We start from the raw sequence: 22,256 nt of genomic DNA, 5'->3' as shown, positions 1-22,256 counted from the left end.
TGGGAAGGACAGTAGAATGAGACAGACATTATTACTCTATATACATGTATAATTGCACTACTGGTGTGACTCTGCACCATGTACAGCCAGAGGAATGAGAAGTTGTGCTCCATTTTTGTATAATGTGTCAAAATGCATTCTACTGTCATATATAACTAACTAGAACAAATACAAAATAGAGGTGACTAAAAAAAAGAATTTATAGTAGAAGGAAATTTCATGGAGGCAGCATTGGAGTTGAGTGTTAATAACTGGATAAGGAAGAGGAAGATAGAAATAAAGATGCAAAGATAGTAGCAGCATAACATATTTGAGAAACAGTGAGTAGTCTGATGGTGTGTGATAGGAGAGTACAGTAGGAAGGGAGGTTAAATATAGTTGAAGTCAGCTGATGTGGGTCTTGAATGTCCAGAGTCTGGGTAATAGAGAGCCAATGCAAGTTTCTAGAAGCGCAGGAACATGACCAATTCTACACTTATAAGAATTTGATTTAGTGAGTTTAGGAAGTAAGAAAATAAAGACAAGGGCTGGGGATACAGCTCAGTTGGTAGCGTGCTTGCCTCAAATGCACAAGGCCCTGGGTTCAATCCCCAGCAACACACACACACACACACACACACACACAAAAGGAAAATAAAGACAGGCAAACTCAAATTCAACAGAAGTAGCATGGGACCTAGAAAATAACAGTTTTAATAAGTTCCCTAAGTATTCTCATTGTACTCTAAAATTTGAGAGCCACACATTTTGGGTTTTTTGCTTGAGAAGTCTGTACTATTTAAAACATAGGTAATAGGACTTCTTAGTGATAGGAAGAAAAAACTTTTGAGTTGTGTTTAAGGTGCCATATCTTGGGTGTTTTCATCCTTACTCGTACAGTTTAGAAATGAAGATGGTGACCTGGGCGTTCTTGTCACAGATGTGACCGCTATAATCCCATGAGTCTAAGATAGCCATTAGGGAGCTTAATATTGAGAAGAAATAGGGCAAGGATAAAATCTTGGGGAATTCCCAAAGAGCAAGAGAGAAATCTGTTTGTGTACAATGGACAGTGTCATTTTTGACCTAGTACTGTGATTACTCATACAGACGGCGTAACACTCAGACTACACTGCAAACTCCTTGAGAGTAGAATGATGATGATAATAATAGCTAACATTTATAATGCATGTACTAAGCATGTATGTCTCAGGCACAGTTCTAAGCATTTTTTTTTTAAGGCAATGTCTGCATTTTTTTTTAACCTTTATTTTACTTATTTATTTTTATGTAGTGCTGAGGATCGAACCCAGCGCCTTGCACGTGGCTAGATGAGCACTCTACTGCTGAGCCACAACCACAGCCCTCAGTTCTAAGCATTTTGCAATTATTAATTTATCAGTTAATACTTATAACAACCCAGCAAATAAGCTAATATTAATATACCCATTTTAGGGCTGGGGTTGTGACTCAGTGGTAGAGCGCTTCCCTAGCATGAGTGAGGCACTGGGTTTGATTCTCAGCACCACATATAAAAATAAATAAATAAAGGTCCATCAATAACTAATAATACTGAAAGATTAGACTACTTGCCAGAGTTACAGTTAGTAAGTAAAGGGATTTAAGTATTGGCAATTTGCTGAAACAAAGGAGAAAATAGAATGTTCAAATAAAAAGTTGGAAGAAAGACTAACACGCATATTAGTATCCTGGCATTCTGAAATTAAATAATAATTCTGTTTTCAAAGATGTTTGTTGTAACTTAATTAACATCTTCCTTACCTTGTCACAGCAACTGCATCTTCCAGAAAAAACTGATCAACAGGAAATGTACGACCTAGAAAAACAAGAAAACAAAATAGAAAAGTCTCAGAATGCCCATTAAATGTTTGTTATATATGTTAATTGAATGATATTTATATGTAATCAATTGAAGAATAAACCAAAGCCCGGAATGATAAGTCAACTGCACAAAGAGACTGAAATATGTATACTTACACACACACACACACACACACACACACACACAAATTCTCTTAAAACAAAGTTTGGCACATTTAAGTCCTATTTGTTCTGTGGTCTTAAAAGTGTATATTAAAAAGTTTTTGATGACAAAGTGGAGAAGGTAGATTCCAGTTAGTAAAGAAAAGAGAAGTGGATAGGTAAAGAAATGATAATTTGCACTTTTTAACCTGTTACACCTTCCCCAACCTCTCCCTTCTTCCCTAATGTGTGACCTTTAAACATTCAACATTTGTATTTTAGATCAAGCATATAGTTTCTTTTAAAAATCTATTGTCAACATTCTGACAACCAGAACAAACAGTACTATAACTTATCAGTCAGTGTTTCCAAATTGTCCCTTTGGTAATCAATTGTAGAAGGATATAAACCAAAGCCCAAAGTGATAAGTCAACTGCACAATGAGACTGTGAAAGCACCCACAGAAAACAGGCTAACCAACTTCATTTCCCTCCTGAGTGAACAATATCCAGAAAGATAGTACAATCCAGAAATGAACAAGTATACTATACATAGACATATCTTCCCTTTGACTGATTACCACTAGAAACACACATTTTCATTTTAAACACAATCAGGGGCTGGGATGTAGCTGGGTGATAGAGTGCTTGCCTAGCATGTGGAAGGCCCTGGGTTCAATCCTCAGCATCACAAACATAAAAATAAAACAAAAAAATCAAAATAGAATGCTAGAAATTCTAAATAATAAAGTCTTTTTAAAAAGTCATATACAAAATTAAAATCTTCAGGCAAATGGAATTATTACCTGTCAATCACATTATATAGTTATGATTTTGTTATAAATTAATCACTTCTCCTCTAGACAGAGGTATAAATACTAATCAATATATATCTCAAATGAGTTTTAAAATATATTTGCTTATTAGAATGATACACATGCAAGATGCATTTTAATCACCTGGTATAGTAATAACTGGGCAGGAATTGAAATATTCTGAAAAGAGTTCAGCATTTAAAGTTGCACTCATTAGAATAACTTGAAGAGTTGGCCTCTGCAACACAATGTCCTTCAAAACTAGCAGTAAGAAGTCACTAGAGAAAAATAAAAGAAACACCTGAGGATCAAACATATTCAATATATGAAAATTAATAACTGTGATATACTTGGGGCAAGGAATATGTAAGACTGTGTGAAAAAAAATACTGTAACACTCATAGAAAGATGTGTCATGTTCCTGGATGTGAAGACTTACTATACTATTATAAAGATATCAATTCTTTCCCAAATAAATTCAGTATAGTGACAATCAAAATAGCAATAGAATTTATCATCAAAATTGATAATTCTACTTCTTGATATCTATGAGTATACAAAAAGCATATACAAAGATTTTCATCATAGTATTTTTTGTAACAGTAAAACAACAAACACTATCTAAATGTCCATCAACCAGGAAATAGTTAACTATACCATCTAATCTATGAAATAACATGAGGCAGATAAAAAGAATAAGAGACTGGATAATGACATGAAAACACCTCTAAACCATACTGCTAGTGGAAAAAAACTGTGCAATGATATTTACTGAAGAATAGCAATACCTTAAGGAGCCTCCCTGCTTCAGCCCTTGACTCCCTACAATCTCTTTTCAATGTGGTCATCCAATAATTCCATTCAAATGTCAATCTGACTATGCTATTGTTCTGCTCAAAATCCTTCAGTGATTTCTCATTAGAGTCCTTAATATCAAGGCCCTACATGACAAGGTCTGCACTCCCACCACTCATTTCTACTACTTTCACCCTTAACTCACTAGCTCCAGAACTGACTGAGGCATGCACCTCAGGGCCTTTGTTCCTGGCATTAATCTGCCTGGATGGGCTTCTTCCAGTCTTCCACGTAGGTAATTCTCTCACTTCCTTCAAGTCTTTACTCAAAAGATATCTTTTCAGCAAGGCCTTCCTTGGCTACTCTCTTTAAAATTCAAATGCCTTCCCTGCTTTAACTTTTCTTCTCAACACTTAATATACTTTATATTTTACTTATTTACCTTGCTCCCTTAACTATCAGGATGTAATAAGCTCTTCAAGGACAAGGATTTTGGTTTATTTGTTCACTCCTCCAGTGTCTAGAACAATGCCTGGGACAAACTGAGTGTTCAATGAACATTCATTAACTTACAAACTGTATTTATTACTTGTGTAAAAAAAGGTCTAAAAATAAAATTATCTCTAACAAAGTAAACACATATGTTGACGCATACAGATATAATCATTTAAGATTTTTTACTGTCTTAGAATTATTTCCTTCTATTTTGATCTACTCTTTTTTATCTAGAAATCTGCTTTTCTTTCTAATTACTTTGTATTTCTTATTTACTAGTTTATCAGTGCACTTTATTTCTTCTAATAATCTTCTGGTTAAACATCTTCCCTATTCAGTTACAGACATTTTATCAGTTGGGTCCTCCAAGTTTCTTGTTTTTTGAAGTTTTGTAATTAGTTATTTTCTCTTTTTCTATTAGTCCACCAAGTTTACTTAGATTCTTTCTTCTTCTCAAGCTACATATAATAACTTAATACTTTATGAGAAAACTTCGTAATTTTTAAGGAAATGTCTTTATTTTTCCCACTGTGTTTTTCACATCTTAGGGCATGATCTGTGTGACAAACTATGATCAATGCCGTCCATCAATGCAGCCCTTCCTCAGTATTTAAAATACCAAGAATTTTAATTTTAGGCCTCAATTCTTTAATGACTTCTAATTCACTAAAATAAAGCCTAAATGCCTTAATATCTGTGGTTTATAAGACCCTGGAAGATTTTGGCTCTTGTTTCCTTTTGCCCCTGCTTCTTTGCCTCTCATTCACCACACACCAGGCACATTCTTCCTGTAGTTTCTGGACACACCAAGCCCTTTCCCACTGCAGAATCCTCCCTCATGCTATTCTTGCCCCACCTGTCACTTGACTCCCTTTCACAGTTCAGTTTTCAACTTAAATATTTTTTTGGCAATATGGTCTCTGACCATGAGTTCTCCCCTCCAAACACAGCTCCTGTTTATTCCTTCACAGTATGCTCCAATTTGTAACTGTTTACTTGTTCATTCTATCAAACTATAAAAAGTCAGAGGTAACCAAATATACTTTTTACCTCAGTGTTCCCAGCAACTAATGTATCACTTGATAATGAAGACAGGTTCATATATATATATATATATATATATATGAATTGCTGACTGAATAACCAAAAAGACAAGGAAGCACAGATTGACCAATCTATCAACTACAGCATGCATCACATCTCTTATATTCCTCCTGAGTAGAACGTTCAGCTTAGTATGATGCCCAAGAGGGTGAGAGGTGTATCTTCTAACTCAACAATGTTGAGTCCATCTAATCGGAAAACTCTCCTAGTGATGAATATGTGCTTTTCTAGCTAGCATTGTTAGTGCTATAGACCCTGCAGCTCAAGAAAGAAGTTCTTTGGGTCTGAGGTTGTGGCTCAGTGGTAGAGCGCTTGTGTGAGGTGCTGGGCTCAATCCTCAGCACCACATAAAAAAATAAATAAAGGTATTGTGTCCAACTACAACTAAAAAAATATTAAATAAAAGAAAGAAAGAAAGAAAAAGCAGTTCCTTTTCTCTAATATAGCCTTCCCTGTGGCAAATTACCATTACGAAATCTATTAAACTCAACTGGAGAGAGAACAAATTTTTTTCTACTATGTCTTCATTTTATGTATGTGTATGTTTGATAGAAAAAATCATTTTACCTTTCTTCTGTCCTCTCATGAACTTCATCAACAATGATATGGGTAACTCCCTGGAGAGCCATATCTCCTTCTAGCCTTCTCAGCAGCACTCCTGTGGTGCAGTATAACAGTCTGGTGGCTGAAGACTTACACAAAAAGGCAATACCAAGCATGAATAAAACTACTGAAAAAATATTTACTGGCAAGACATTTTGAATAGATAAGGACAAAGAATATTAACTACAACAGTGGTTCCATTTAATATGAAACAATAAAAAATGTACAATTTCTTGCAGGCAAAACAATAATTTTTTTTTGCTTTGCATCAAACTTTTAAATTTAAGATTCTCTTGAAAAGCATTCAAAATTATCATTAAAAAGTGAGTGATGAAATCAATTCTAAATTGGTCTAAGCTTCCAGAGAATATACTAGATCACTCTGCTACTAAAAAATAAGAAACTTTAATAAAGGAAATTTGGTACAATTATATAAGAGCTCTTGTATCAAAATATTACTAACGGGATTTTTGCCCTACTGAAGATTGACATTAATTTAAAATAACTTGAAAGCATAGATCCCAAATTGCCCATAAATCTAAACCCCAAAGACTTTTCAAAGGTAAACTACATTTCTGTTAGTGGGAAACAGGCAAAGCATACAAACCTTGACACTTTCTAACCGAATCTGATATCCCACGGTCAGACCCACCCTTTCTGCTCTTTCTTTAGCAACTCGTTCAGCAACAGAGATTGCAGAGATTCGTCGGGGTTGGGTACAGATGATGTTAGCCACTTTCTCAGGTGGCCCATTCAAAGAATCATCCAGAATAAACTGTGGAATCTGTGTGGTTTTCCCACATCTGTATGTCAAAACAAATGAGTCCTAAAATGAAGTTTTCAAGGGCTAGTTAACAAAGCAATCACAGGTAATGAGGAAAGTGATAAAACTAATTAATCAGCTTCATCTGTCTTCAAAGAGCACCCACTGATTTATTACCTAGAGCTAATAAATTCCAGGAAATTGCACCTGAGATTAAAAAGGCAATCACATAATAGTTTAATATCATTTATAAAATTGGGGCTACTGAACATAACATCATATTTCAGCCTATAAATTTCTCTAAAGATGTGAACTCTACATATGAATTCTAATAAGAAATATTAGGTTATGATTATTAAAATTCCACCTCTGATGTATATTGATCTGGCTAAAAGACTAAGGCTAAAAAGATAAGAAACTATAAGATGCAAGATTACTACTATATCTGTGATTTGGGCACAAACATAATTATCAAATTGGGTACTTTTGAATAAAGAATTAAATTAAAGGCTGGGGATGTGGCTCAAGTGGTAGCGCGCTCGCCTGGCATGCGTGTGGCCCGGGTTCGATCCTCAGCACCACATACAAACAAAGATGTTATGTCCGCCAAAAACTAAAAAATAAATATTAAAAAATTCTCTCTCTCTCTCTCTCTCTTTAAAAAAAAAAAAAAAGAATTAAATTAAGGCTGCAGCTTAACCCTGATAAATAGGTTCATACAACACATGGAGAGTGTAAACAGGAAAGATAATGTGCCTTAAGTTGTCCCTTTTTTTTCTTTTTAAATATTTTTAATTGTTGATAAACACAATACCTTTGTTTATTTGTTTTTATGTGGTGCTGAGGATAGAACCTAATACCTCACAAATGCTAGGCAAGCACTCTACCACTAAGCCACAACTCCAGGCCCCTTAAGTTATTCTTATAAGAAAAAAAATTAAAGTTTTAAAGAAATCAAAATTGCCGGGCTCAGTGGCGAACACCTATAATCCTAGTGACTTGGGAGGCTGAAAAAGGAGAATCATGAGTTCAAAGCCAGCCTCAGCAACTACAGGGTACTAAGCAACTCAGTGAGACCCTGTCTCTAAATAAAATACAAAATAGGGCTGGGAATGTGGCTCAGTGGTCAAGTACCCCTCAGTTCAACCCTTGGTACCCCCGCCCCGCAAAAAAAAGAGAAACCAGAATTAATTCAGAAGATGACGAGCTTTCAAGTTAAATGTCTAGAACTATTTTTTTAAATTTAAAAATAGGGCTTGTTAAAAGTTTTCCGCTGAACCCTTTGCCTTAAAATTGTTTTGAGGTAGAAGTATACAACATCTATAAACTCCTAGATAAATTTCTGAGTTTTTTTTTTTTTTTTTTTGTAATTTGGCTCTATAGTCTTCAGAAGCTGCAATACCAACCCCTGTAAAATATTATTTAATATCCAACAGGAAAAAGTGCCAATTATACCAATAGAGGTTTTTTAAAAGTACAACTAGATATAGTAACCACTGTACATATCATATTTATCAGTGAAAGCTGTATCACAAACACATTATTTTCTTACCCAGTCATACCACTTATGACAACCACTTGGTGCTTGCTCAACAATTTAAGAATGGTTTCTCTTTCTTCCCATGCAGGGAGTGACTGCCTTTCTTGTAGAACTGACTGGAACTGTCTGGAAGCCTAATAAAAATCAAGGATAAGGCATTAGTTATGTTCCTTTGAATCCTCTTTCACAAGGTTCTGAATTCAGAATTCCAGTAGGACTCACCCTTTCTGTTCTTTCTAAATAATTTCTTCTGAGACAGCATTACAGAGATTTGTAGGGCATCAAGTCAGAAGATTGGCTACTCAAAAAATCAACCAGAATAATCTACAGAATATAGTTTTCCTACATTTGAATAAACTGAAATATCTTATAATAAACCCCTCTCGCTTAGCATCTATACAGCTCTTCCTGACAAGCGTCTATATACCAGCACTGTCTCATAGGACCATATGTGTTCATGGAAATGTTCCATACCTTCACTGTCCAATATAAGCAATTTCTGGCCACATGTGCATAAAGAGTCCTTGAAATGTGGATAATACTCCTGAGGAACTAAATTACTCTAATGAAATAATTTAAATTTAAATAGCCAAAGGTGATTAAGAATTACCATAGTGGAAAGCATAGCTCTACACAAATCAGATTTTTTTCAAAAAAAAAAAAAAATCAGTAAGAGCACTTGCCAAAGGATTCTTTTTGTCCCTTCGCCACAATTATGTTAATCAGTTTCATATCTAGTGGCCAGCAGTATAAACACTTTATTGTATTTTTAAATTATGGGAGAAGAGGAGTGGAGAAAGAATGGTTAATGGGTACAAAGGTTCAGCTGCATAGGAGGAATAATTCCTAATGCTCTATAGCATAGTAGAGTAACTGACAACAATTAATCATATATTTCAAAATGGAGAGGATTTGGAATGTTCCCAACATAAAGATATATTACCCTATGCTTATCATTACATATATTATATACATGTATTTAAATGTCACATGGAACATAAACATGAACAATTATGTGTCAATTAAAAGTTTAAAAATTAGCTGGGTACAGTGACACAAGCCTGTAATTCCAACAACTTGGGAAGATGGGGCAGGAAGATCACAAGATCACAAGTTTGAGGCCAGCCTGGGCAACTTAGCAAGACACTGTCTCAAAATAAAAAAACAGGGCTGGTGATATAGCTCAATGGTAGAGTGCCCTGGTTCTACTGCCCCCCATAAAAACAAAGGAAAAGAAAAAGAACAAAATTTAAAAATAAAGAAAAACTGTGGCTGTACTTTTTAACAACAAGAATTTATACTAAGCAGCGGGCAGTGGCACACTCCTGTAGTCCCAGCTACTTGGGAGGCTGAGGCAGGAGGACCACTTGAGTCCAGGAATTCAAAACCAGCCTGGGCAACACAGTATGCACCATTTCAAAAAAAAAAAAAAAAAAATTATTATACCAATATATCATTTCCTGAATATAATTTTATCATATAAATTTATCACACTAATCAAATTGATAATTTTCATGTAAATGGGTAAAAATAACATGGACTTTGGAAAACAGAGAACAGGGTTGAACCCTGTGTAGCTACTTAACATCTACATGACCTTTGGCACTCATCCTATGAACCTTTGAAATGGGGTCTTACCCATCTTCTTTTATACACTGATTTTCTAATGTAAATGACATTTATTAATATTTCTTTTATATATCAGACTATCTATCATAGTACCAAAGGCACATGATTCTAAGAATTTGGTATACAGGTGTGTTTGCTATTTATCAGTTGTGAGGTTTTCCAAAACATATTTCCAGCATATGCACCCAAGTTTCTACATGTGGTAGCATTTTGAAACTTTAACCACTAAGGATTAAAGAAAGAACCAATAGAGATACTACGGAGGGTAACCAAAGCCTCCTAACTCCGAATCCCTTCATCCAGACATCAAGGGGGCAATGCTAGCCCATCTCTCAGCACACAGTACCTGTTTCATCCGGAACTGCTTGCAGATTTTACTATTTTCAGCATGTACTGATTTTGCCTGCCAGTCATATCTTTTGGAAATCTTTTTCTTAAGGTTCACATAGCTTTCATTCTCCACTATAACTGGTGCTGGACCTTCATCCTCTTCTGCCTCCTCCTCAGGTTCTGATTCTTTTCCAACTTGAAGGAAAGAAGTAAACATTTTCAATTTTCCCTTTTTTTAGTAAAGGGGGGAAGTCACTGTCTAATGAAGTAACAATAAAATCATCAAATGGAGAAAAAGTTGAAACTTGAATAAAGCAGGCTTATTTACTTCAAAACTACTTCCACTGCTAAAGAATTAAAACGCATCTTTAGCTAGACACAGTGGTGCATGCCTATAATCCCAGTGGCTCAGGAGGCTGAGGCAGGCGGATTGTGGGGAATTCAAAGACAGCCTCAGGGGCTGGGATGTGGCTCAAGCGGGCTCGGGTTCGATCCTCAGCACCACATACAAAAAAAGATGTTGTGTCCAATGAAAACTAAAAAATAAATATTAAAATTCTTTAAAAAAAAAAAAAAAAAAAGACAGCCTCAGCAACTTATTGAGGCCCTAAGCAACTGAGCGAAACCCTGTCTCTAAATAAAACATAAAAAAGGGCCTGGGGATGTGGCTCAGCGGTAAAGAGCTCCCGGTTCAATCCCTGGTATCAAAAAAATAATAAATAAGTAAAATGCATCTTCAAATAAACTTTACTCAAGTTTAAGTGGTATTGTTAAACCAAATTAAAAACAAAGAATTAACAATTGAGAAATTATAGACTTTAAAAGGGTGAATTTTTATGGTATATAAATGATACCTCAATAAAGCTGAAATTAAGAAGAAATCCATGACACATAATTTTTCATTTTTCAGGAACACATTTGAACCCTATGTACTAGAAGCTGATATTAGTGAGCAGTGAGTCAGATGGCCAGAAAGCAAGCCCACATAAACATCCAGCATCCATACCTCAGCATCCTTGTTCTCTATGTATTGATGTTTACCCAGGAAACTCATGAAATAATGAAAACTTTTTTTTTCCTCAAGAAAGATGAACTAATATTGAATTCTTTGATGAAAGCTGAAAAGGGGATTTATCTCTGGTATAAGAACATGCATGGCAAACCTGATCTGGACAAAGCCAGAGCCTGCATAAATATTTCTTTATTTAAGGATTTAGGGATTATTATTATTATTATTTTTTAACATTTATTTCTTTTAGTTATTGGCGGACACAACATCTTTATATGTGGTGCTGAGGATCGAACCTGGGCCACACGCATGCCAGGCGAGTGCGCTACCGCTTGAGCCACATCCCCAGCCCAGATTTAGGGATTATTAAAGATAGCTCTATTCTAGTAAATTTTGGCAGCCTACTATATTATAAACAGAGGGAAAGGATAGTGTATATAGTATAAGAAACAAATATATGAAATCAAATAAATTAAATGAAACAGATTTTCTGATTTCAGTTAGTGTCCTTAGTGTCTTAAAATCCTTCCAACCCTCAGATTCTATGTCATTACATTAAACTTAGATATCGCTTCCAACTTTCAGTACAGGGAGCCCAACCACAGTGACACAATTGGGCCTTATAATAAAAGTCAGGCACAATTATACTTCCGACGATTCTCATGCTTTTTGGCCGTGGGATTAAATAACTTGCCCATGATCACTGGGAAAGATCCTATACCATTCTCAAAAGTTTTGATTCCTAATCCATCATTTTGAATGTCCCCCCCTCCACCAAGAACAACACCTTACATACCTTCTGATATTTGACTTGAAACAAAATAATGATTTGGAATCACTGGTTTACGACAGGCTGGATTATTTATTCTGGTCCCAGAGGATACTGGCAGAAAATTCACAGGAGGGACACTATATTTGTGATGGGTATTTGTCAGTAACTTGACAATTTCTGATTCTTCCTCTAACAGGGTTATCAAAGAATATACAACAGGTTCTGAAGTTTCTGAAAGTGTCAAGGCTTTGCCATAAAGGAATTCAGAAATACGTAAACGACAAGCCAGAGGTAGATTCTCATTGGTGGAATAAAATGCCACAAGGGGAGCTTGGTAGGGGTACTTGTGGTCTTTAGAAAATCGGATTTCAAGCTCGTATAAAAAAGATGCATCTTCATTAGCATTAAGATGAGAATCATCTACAATTCTTTCTACTCGTCCAACAATTTGATTTGGGGGCACTTCATGTTTGAATTTGCATTTTGATCCAAATTTACAATTTCCTTTTAGGTAAAATTTACAGGTTTCAGGTGATGCCTCTCGCACATTTTTGCTTTCCTTTTGCTTGGATTTGCAGAATTTACTTGTCAAATATTCCAGTTCCAATCCAATGGTCCAGACCCTGTTCTGAATTCTTTCTATAAATTTTTCTCCACAAATTGACCTGAGAGCAAGTGCCTCTTCCTGTCGCTGCTCCACACATTCATCCAAGCTTGCGTGGCCAGCTGCCTCAGAGATTTTCATCCTTTCTCCAAATGTCTCTGAAAAACACTGGATGAGTAGATGCTCTAGTGATGCCCCCAAATCTCCATCACAAATCCTCAGAGCTGCTTGACAGTGTTCAATGTTGAAGCCATACCTGCCGAGGGCAAAACAACAAAAGTGACATATGAAAAGTAGTATCACATCACTAAAGAGAAATTCATTTAAATGTACTCATGACTACACGTATTCCATGTTTTGAAAGAGTGTCCCTGATGATACTAATCCTCTATCCTAAAAGATAGAATATTAGGCATATCATGCACTGCCGGAAAGGACACAAGGAAAGGTAGTTGGGTTTATAATGATTTCAGTTGGCCTTGAATTATCTCCCAAATCCCATAAATAACAAAAAGCAATCACCTGGAAAGTTTTTGCACTGCAAATGGTGAGACTGTAAATTCTGGAATATGAGGCTCAACTGGGCCTGAGCCTGCATATTCCCAAGGATCAGAGTCCGGAGCAAGGGAAGGTTCTTGTCCAGCTGACCAGTACTGCTCATCATCAAGACAATCAGGCTCATCATCTTCCTCCTCCCCAGAAATTCCTCTTCTGGCAAAGGTAACATTTTCATGTATTAGATATTAATTCTACTTACTTCAAGAGAAATTTAGCAAGGGTTTAAGAATTTAATTCAAGGAGCCAAGGACATAGAATCTTGACTACTCTTCAGTTACTGATTTAATCTTTTATTGAACTGTTCATTTATATCTTGGCAGTTAACATTTAGCAGGCATTCATTAAATGCCAGATATTATATTAAGTGCTTTATATGCGAACATTCTTTTACTTTTTCTAATAGCCCTGCAAGATACTGATCCCTGCTTTTCAGATGATCAACTAAAACTTAAGAGAGGATTAGTAATTACCTAAGGTTATTTATGGTAAGGAAAAACTAGAGATTTTACTAATAACAGTTTGACCCCAAAGCCTGTATTCTTTTTCTTTTTATTTTTTTATGATGCTGGGGATTGAACCCAGGGCCTTGTGCATGTGAGGCAAGCACTCTACTAACTGAGCTATATCCCCAGCTCCTATGTTTTGGCACACCTGCCCCCTCCCCGTGGGAGGGTACCATTACCACCAAGATTGAACTCAAGGGCACTTGACCTCCGAGCCACATCCCCAGCCCTATTTTGTATTTTATTTAGAGACAGGGTCCTACTGAGTTGCTTAGTGCCTGGCTTTTGCTGAGGCTGCCTAGGCCTTCAAAGCTGCATAAGCCACAGAGCCCAGCCCAAAGCGTGTGTTTTTTTTTTTAATATTTATTTTTTTTTTTAGTTTTCGTCGGACACAACATCTTTATTTGTATGTGGTGCTGAGGATCGAACCCCAGCCACAGCGTGCTATCGCTTGAGCCACATCCCCAGCCCCAAAGCCTGTGTTCTTAACCACAGAAACCAGAAACCATAGCCATCCTCTCTTCTCATTCATACTGTCCCCATTTTTTGCTTTACTGCATAATCCCCTTTCCTAAATCTGAAACAGACAAAACATTTGTAGATAGATAGAAATCAATCTGTTCATGACTGACCACTCATTAATTTTAGTAAGTGAAAAGAAAGAATTCTGCAGCTGAAATCATAAGACAAAAAAGAATCAAACTGCAATGGAGATCTGGGGGGGAAATAACTGAGAATAAAAGCTGTTTCACTTAAGAAAATGGTCATGAGCAGCATAACCTCAAGACTCATATAATCAACTCAATATTTGCTCCTAGAATAATACTTCTACTTGCTTGTTACAATGTTTTATTTGAAAGGTTATGGATACAGCAATCACTGAACTCATATTAACACTGTCCTATGGAAAAATAAAGATAAAAAGGTGATCTGTATTATTGTTCATGGATGGTGTAAAACAAACTCACTCCAAAACTGTGGCTGAGTAATAATTTTTATATTTCTTTTGGCTTACTTTCAACTAGTTATATGGCCACAATAGGATCAGTATTGATACAATGTTCCAAAGAAGTACACGGTGTTCACAATGTCAATATGTCTTCCTTAATATAATATTTACTCAAATAAAATAATTTACTCAGATCCAGCATCCGCATCTTGTTCTTGCAGGTCTCGCAGAAGAGCTTTTACTTTCTCTTGATTCTCAGAGGTCATATGTAGAGTCTGAAGGGGTACTTTGGCTTTGGGCTTCCATTTAGGGCGAGCCTCTCCCTTGCTTATGCTACTGTTGCTAGGTCTGCAAACAACATAGATAAAAATTATACACCTTCTTGTGGTAAGAACTTTTATACTCTCCTCAGAGTTTCCAAATATTCACAACACAAACTGGATTAAGTATTTTACAAAAAAAAAAAAATCATAACCAGACTTCATCATATTGGAACTGCTCAGAAAAAAAAAAAATTGATCAGATCATTAATCATTAAAAATTTGGCTGCACTAACTCAAGAATCCCCTGGAGAAAGCAATGTTAATGATGACCACTTCTTTTCCAAAATTTACTTTCCTAGTAACATCGAGTTCAATAGTATTATACTCAATTCACAGTGTCATGCGGGTATAATGTTAACTTTAGAGTTCAACCTACACATACTCAACATCAACAACAAAACCCCCCAACAAGGTTTAGAAAAATTACAAAAAGGCAGACTTCCAGGTTTTAAAATAAGAACAATTAACTTGACCAGAATTATTTGGCCTTCCCCTCCTCTCCATCAGACACCTGTTGTCAATTACATTAGGAATTGATACTGTTTCCATTTTTAAACATTCAAGAGTATAATGACCTGGATGAGTGCTTTGATTCACTGAAGATACAAAAGTCATCTCCATCATCCCAAATTCTACTTGAGGCCTTTCTGTTGCCACCAACACCACTGCCACCGCCACCACCACTGCCACCACTTCCATGAGGTTTATTAGTATGACTCCTGCTTCCTCTTCCTCCTTTAGAAGATCCTTTTCCACCTCCTTTGCCTGGCTTGCCTTTTCTTCTTACTGAAGAACTCATTTTCACCTGAAGGAGAAAAAGAAAAATATAGGCATTACAAAACTAGGCAAGTGTAATAATAATTCTTTGTCAAAGTTATGAGTATAGCTTACTTTAAGAAATAAAGAAAAATGCAGATTTTTAAAAAGACTAGTTTAGAAGCAGTGTGCTAAATTGCTTAACAAAAAATTTCCAAGTACATACCTCTCAGATCTAATATTTAATGAGTTTCTCTGATACAGATTTCTTAACCAGGAATGATTATCAGAATGCGGGTGAACCAGTTTGCAAGGGAAAACCAAGGAATAAAAAAAAACCACTGGGAGGAGCCCTCTTGGGGTCAAAACATATAACAAAGAAGAACCTCAGAAAATATCACTTCAAACTCAGCCACAATTTGATGGGATTAATTAGTAGAGGGAGTTACTCCACTGGGCATTGTTGAAAACTGAGCAATCAACCAGCAATTGGTGGAAGTTAACAGCTATGTGTCAGAGGAAGAAAAAGAAAGCCCTATCAAAACTACTGTCATAACAGTGTAACTCTGGGCATACCCAAAGCTGTATTTCCCCAAGGAACAGTATCAGAGCTTAATACTGTGGGTAGGAAATAGACTTCACTAAAATAATCCTCCCAGTCTAAAAGTTAAACAAAGAACTGACATTAAATTCTGGACAGAGAAGAACTAGTACCCCATAGTTGCTAGAATATATTATAAAAAATTATTAGTTTCAAAAAGGAACATTAAAATGATATGTGACACATGAAAAACATGTACAGACTTATGTTACTTGAGCATGACTCATACATGGAGTAGTATGGGGCACAAACTGCCTATGAGTGAGACCAAATGTCAGATTTAACAGAAAAGACTTTAAAATAGTCATTAAAAATATATTCACAAAAATAAAGGAAAGCATGATTAAAGAAGTAAAGGAAGGTAAAATGACCATGTCATATAAAATTGAGATTATCAGGGGCTGGGGTTGTGGCTTAGTGGTAGAGTACTAGCCTAGTATGTGCGAGGCCCTGGGTTCGATCCTCAGCACCACATAAAAATACATAAATAAAATAAAGGCATTGTGTTCAACTACAACTACAAAATAAATATTTTTTAAAAATTGAGATTATCAATAAAGAGATTAAAAAAAAGAACCAAATGGAAATTCTGGAGTTGGAAAGTACAACTTAAATACAAAAAGTCACTAGAGGTGATGAGCTACAGTGTCTACAGACTGGAAAAACAAGTAACTGGTGAATATGAAAAAAAGATTGACAGTGATTTTTCAAGTTGAAAAACAAAGAATGGAGAAAAATAAATAGAACCTCAGAGAAAAGTGGGATACCACCAAGTGTACCAAATGCACATAACAGGAGTACCAGAACAAACAGAGAGAAAGGAAGGAGCAGGACAAATGGTCAAAGAAACAATGCAGGAAACTTCTCTAATTTATTGAAAAACAATAGCCTATATATTCGGAAGCTCAACAGACTCCAAAAAGAATAAACAAAGAAATCCACAGACACATTGTAGTAAAGATCACAATACTGAAGGTCAAGGACAAGGAGAAACATCTTGAAAACACAAGAGAAAAACAACTCATCACTTATAAGAGAAACTCCTGTAAAATAAATAGCTGATTTCTCAGAATAAACAATGGAGAGCAGAAGGTAGTGACATATATATTTAAAGTACTCAACAACAACAACAAAAAACCCTTAGAAAAGCTATCTTTCAAAAATAAAGGAGAAAGAAAATATTTCCCAGAAAAATAAAACTGACAGATTTGTTGCCTGTAGACCTGCCTTAAAACAAACACTAATGGAAATTCTTCAAGCTAAGCAAGTGTTCCCATATGGTACATTCAAATCCACATGATAAAACAAAGAGCACTGTTAAAGGTTAAGTATGTAATTATAAATAAACAAAACAAATGTATATTTTTCTCTTTTCTCCTCAATTTAAAAAGAAATTAAGCCAACTGGGTGGCACAAGCCAGCAACTAGACTGAGGCGGTTGAGGCAGAAGGTTCACAAGGTTGAAGCCAGCCTCGGCAACTTAGCAAAACCCTTTCTCAAATAAGAAATAAAAATAAAACATGACAATAACTAGTTTAAGTTACTATGTTTTCATTCTCCATTTATTAAAAATCATATTATTTATGTCTGAAATTGGTGCGCATATGGAGAAGAAAGTAATTTATTTCATCAAAGAACTAAACACTAATGTCATCTAAAAAAATAAAGATTTATCCTTAAGTAGCAAAAAAAAAAAAGACTGGTAAAGCAACCCTGGGTTCAATCCTGAGTACTAAAATTAAAAAGCAAATATATAAAATAATATGTATATGATATAATGTTGGAACTATAACCATAGGAATAAAAAATAAAATACATGTGTAATATATCTGTACAGAGTAGACAGGTGGGAGCAATATTGTATTGGCTAAGAAAATGACTACAAATGTTAAAGGAATAATTATAAAAGTGTATTGTTGGGTTTATAACATTAATAGGTATAATATGTATAAACTATACCACGAGGAGGGAAAGGAATATATATAGTATTAATCCTTATGTATATTGCTGGAATCAAGCTTGTACAAATCTGAAGCTGATTCCAATAAATTAAGATGTATATGTTAGACCCCAGAACAATCACTAAAAATATATTATAAAATATTCACTTAATGAATAAAAGAAAGCAGTAAAGTAGGAAGAAAGGAACAAATAGATATGAGATGTATATCAACAAAAAGCAGAATGGAATGATAGCTGTAACCCTCACTATATTATTAATAATAAATGTAAGTGGATTAAATAATGTAATAAAAAGATGGGCTAGATTTAAACATTCTAACTATATCTAATTTTTTAAAGTCTGATTTCCATTTTATTATTTTTTCCCCCAGAAAATGGTTTTTCTTCAGTTCATTGGACCCAGTTCCTTTCATGGGTTTTGGTGGAAATTATAGGGCAGCACCAGCAGGTCTAAACACATGTGTGGAGGTGAGGGAGTTCAGTCTTTACAGGGTTCACGAGATCAGTTCCTAAACCACCTTGCTATGGTTGGCACAACTCACATAGTAAGGCAACTTCACATAGAGCTTGAGAAGCATATCAAAGACACTTGCTTGGGAAATGTCCCTGATAGCTGTAGTCTCGACTATGTTTTGAATGATGGACTTCTTAATAGCCTTTCCCTTGGGAACATACCAGGTGCAGTTCATACAGTGAATAGGCTACATGTGGTCATGGCCCTTGGTCCTTTTTGGCATGGCCACTGTTCCTTCTTCTTCTTCTTTTTTTTTTTTTTGTTTATCATCTTGGAAGGAAAAACCCAACTAACTATATGTTATCTATAGGAGAGACACTATAAATTTAAAGGTTTAAATAAATCAGGAGTAAAAGGATGGAAAAATACAAATTATACAAACAGAAACCACAAGAAAGGTGGAGTTGCTAGGTTAATATCAGGCAGAAATGTTATGTGAATGAACATATATAAACAATGAACAATGAAATATTCATCTAGCCATTTCTTGTATATCAGATCCTGGGAATATAACAGTGAAGACAAAATTCCTGCCTCATGAAGAAATATCCTTTAAAGGATAAAACAGACAATAAATAGATATATAGTATCAAATAAGTACTGTCTTAGTCTGTTCCCTGTTGCTATAGCACAATACCTGAGGCTGATGGATTTATAGAATAAAGGTTTATTTTGGCTCACAGTTTTGGAGGTTGGGAAGTAGAAGAATATGATGCCGACATCTGCTCTGATTCTGGTGAGGGCCTCATGCTGTATCATAACATGGAGGAAAAACAAAAGGGCAAGTGTGTATGTGAGGAAGAGACACAACACGGGGGGCTGCCTTGCTTTATAATAACCTATTATCATGAGAATGATCCCATTCCCTCAAGAAAAGCATAATCTCTCTTAATGACCTAACCACCTCTTAAAGGCCCCATCTCCCAATATCATCAAAATGGCAACCAAATTTCAATCTGAGTTTCCCAGTGGTCAAATCATACTCAAACCAGAACAGGTGTTATCAAGGAAAAACAAACACAAAAACAACCTCTTGAGGCTTTTGTTACAGAGTAGTTGTTTAAGGACTCTCTGAGATCACGTTTGAATGGATATCTGAACAAATTGGGAGAATAAGCCATGAAATACTCGTGAAAGGAACATTCTAAGTAGAAGCAATGATAGATTTAAGAGTTCAGGATAGGGCTGGGGTTGTAGCTCAGTGGTACAGTGCTTGCCTAGCACGGGTGAGACACTGGGTTCGATCCTCAGCATCACATATAAATAAACAAAATAAAGATATTGTGTCCATCTAAGACTAAAAAAAAAAATTTAAAAAAGGGTATGTGCTGGTATGGATGAATAATAAGAAGTATGAAATGAGGAAAGGAGATGAGGCCAGAGAGTACAAAAGGTCATAAGTCCAGGGAAGGATTTTGGGTTTTATTATAAATATGATAGGAAGTCACTACTAAAGAGCTGGGACAAAAGCTTGACTTATGTTTTAAAACAATTATTCTAACTCCTATTTGACAAATAAAGTTGGGGTGGGTGAAGAAAAACCAAAGAGGTCAGTTAGGAAACTGATACAGTTGTTCAAGATAGAGAAAAAATACAGTGGTTTGAACTAGGATAGATGCAGTGGAGTTAAGTGGTCCAAGTTCTGAACGCATTTTAAAGGTAGATAAATTACATAAGTGGTATGAGAGAAAAGAATCAAGATTATGATAAGACTTTTGGATATGAGCTAAATGGATAAATAGTAGTTTCATGTACTTAGAAGAGGAATATTGGGGAGGAATGAATTTGAGGCGAGTATAATGAGATTAGACTGGCTTTGTTAACATTTGAGAGGTTGATTTGATACTTTAATGGAAATGTATAAAAGGTAGTTGGATATATGAGTCTGTATTGAAGGGAAAGGTAGGGTTATTGTACTTAATACTCCAAAAGATTGTCAGATAAATATAATTTTCTATTTTTTACAGAGGAGGAAACCAAAACAAGGAACATATGTGATTTGCCTAATAGCACCAACTATATAAGCAAAGCCTGGAATCACGGTTTGAATAAATCCATTTGACTCTGAAGCTGAGATTCTTCCATGATAACTTCTCATTCACATGCACATACATACATACACACACACACACACACACACACACCCCTTTTATCTTAATCCAAAATTTAAAGGTAGTTTGGCTTCTCTCTGATTTGTGCCCAGTTGTTAATTTATAAGGATGACCAATTGGCCACATGGAGAGGTCAATGACACTGAAACAAAAGTTTAATCTGACTCATAAATCCTCTAGAACCAGAAAGCATGCTGTGCCAGGCAGCAGTTTGGTGGAAAGGAACAAAGGGAAGGCCTAGGCTGTGAAGCCAAGACTCTCAAGACGAAGGGATCTCTATTACAAAAACAAAAAAAGTTTATCAAGGCAAAGAAAAGTACTTTTCTGGACTGTGTGGGGCTAACAATCTGGGAAGTTCATACACAAACAGGGTACAGTGGCTGGCCATGATGGGATTTGAGTCAAAGTTTTAAAATAAACAGTCTTTTGATAACTGATTACTTTCCATTATTTCCTTCCCCCTCCATCCTCTGGCCCTTATAATTAAATTAGGGCAACCCCCAATTTTTCTTTCATCAGGCCACAGCCTTTCTTGGGGCTTCTGCAGGAAAAGCCAGGCAGGACAAACAGTTAAGGACTAGCTAGTTTGAATAATTCTAGGTAGGCCCTGGGAGGCATCAGGGAGGGCTGTCCCTAATTGTCCAGTATCTGGTCCTAGATTGATTTAGGGAAGGGACAATATGGGCTTGATGTGTGAGCTTGGAAAAGGAAGTGTTGGGGAGTATGGACTCTGGTCCTTTGTTAGCTAACCTTGGAAAGGGCAGTTTCTTCCTCACCAGGTAGGACCTCAAAATGTCAAAACATCATAGAGAATAAAAACATGATTAACACATCCTTCCAATCTGAATTTGAAGACTCAATCATTACAAATCCCTGACTCCAGATTCCTTGTAGATAAGAATAGTATAAGAAGCCAAATTATAAGTTCTATAAAAACAGAACACAAAAAGTTAAAAGATTAACAGGTGATCAAAACAATGGGACAAACTGAATTTATTAATGTTATGCAATAATAATTATCTATTGTTAATAAAACTTAGAAAAATTGGAAAGGATATACAAATCAAACAGATAAATCAGAACTTTACCTAAAAAATCACCCAGTCCAGGTAAATTTATGTACTGAGAAACATTAGGAAAAAAGCAAGATACTAAACTGATTTAAAACAATTTGTCTCACACCAATCCAGAAAATGTTACCTTTACAACTTGATCTGAAATTTTGCACATAAAATTTTGAATAAAGACTTTCTGGCTGTCGTTGTATCCAATATCACTCTCTTCCCAGACATTTTGGGAGAATAAGAAATATGTTGTACAATCCACAGGCTTAGATTCCACGATTCTATTCCATCTAGCCTTGGAAGATTCCATCTTTCTTCACCTAAGTTTGGCTCGAAGACTATCCTTTGTTTCACACCCAAGTTTGGCTCCCACGTACAGCATCGCCCCAAACTGGGCACAGAAAACTGAAGACACTCCGTTTTTATCTCATGCAAATCTCGGACCAGAAAGAATCATCCAGCTTCATTCAGCTACCCAGACACGTACCGTTCTTC

At 35.7% G+C, this 22,256-nt stretch overlaps 1 protein-coding gene and 1 pseudogene across 4 annotated transcripts in view; both read right to left on the bottom strand.

Annotated features, from left to right (window-relative positions):
* Positions 1-22,256, bottom strand: part of Dhx57 (DExH-box helicase 57) — a 68,255-nt gene that overhangs the window by 45,515 nt on the left and 484 nt on the right. For 2 of the 4 annotated variants that reach the window (XM_058573687.1, XM_058573684.1), the window contains exons 2-12: positions 19,268-19,336; positions 15,329-15,558; positions 14,620-14,778; positions 12,943-13,131; positions 11,841-12,676; positions 10,052-10,230; positions 8,089-8,210; positions 6,381-6,576; positions 5,738-5,862; positions 2,921-3,054; positions 1,762-1,816 (exon numbers count right to left, since the gene is read on the bottom strand). In XM_058573687.1, coding sequence (XP_058429670.1) covers positions 1,762-1,816; positions 2,921-3,054; positions 5,738-5,862; positions 6,381-6,576; positions 8,089-8,210; positions 10,052-10,230; positions 11,841-12,676; positions 12,943-13,131; positions 14,620-14,778; positions 15,329-15,552 — 2,219 coding nt within the window. In that variant the 5' untranslated portion in view covers positions 15,553-15,558; positions 19,268-19,336. The remainder of the gene's footprint in view (positions 1-1,761; positions 1,817-2,920; positions 3,055-5,737; positions 5,863-6,380; positions 6,577-8,088; positions 8,211-10,051; positions 10,231-11,840; positions 12,677-12,942; positions 13,132-14,619; positions 14,779-15,328; positions 15,559-19,267; positions 19,337-22,256) is intronic. The other 2 variants (XM_046425584.2, XM_058573686.1) reach the window with 1 other exon arrangement.
* On the bottom strand, positions 15,590-22,143 carry LOC124077833 (putative ribosomal protein eS26-like; annotated as a pseudogene).

Source organism: Marmota monax, unplaced genomic scaffold (genome assembly GCF_021218885.2).
Source record: "Marmota monax isolate L192 unplaced genomic scaffold, Marmota_monax_Labrador192_F-V1.1 WCK01_AAM20220418_F8-fsc00015, whole genome shotgun sequence".
Taxonomy (NCBI): domain Eukaryota; kingdom Metazoa; phylum Chordata; class Mammalia; order Rodentia; family Sciuridae; genus Marmota; species Marmota monax.
Note: the sequence above shows the minus strand (reverse complement) of the source record. Positions and strands in the feature narration are given on the sequence as shown.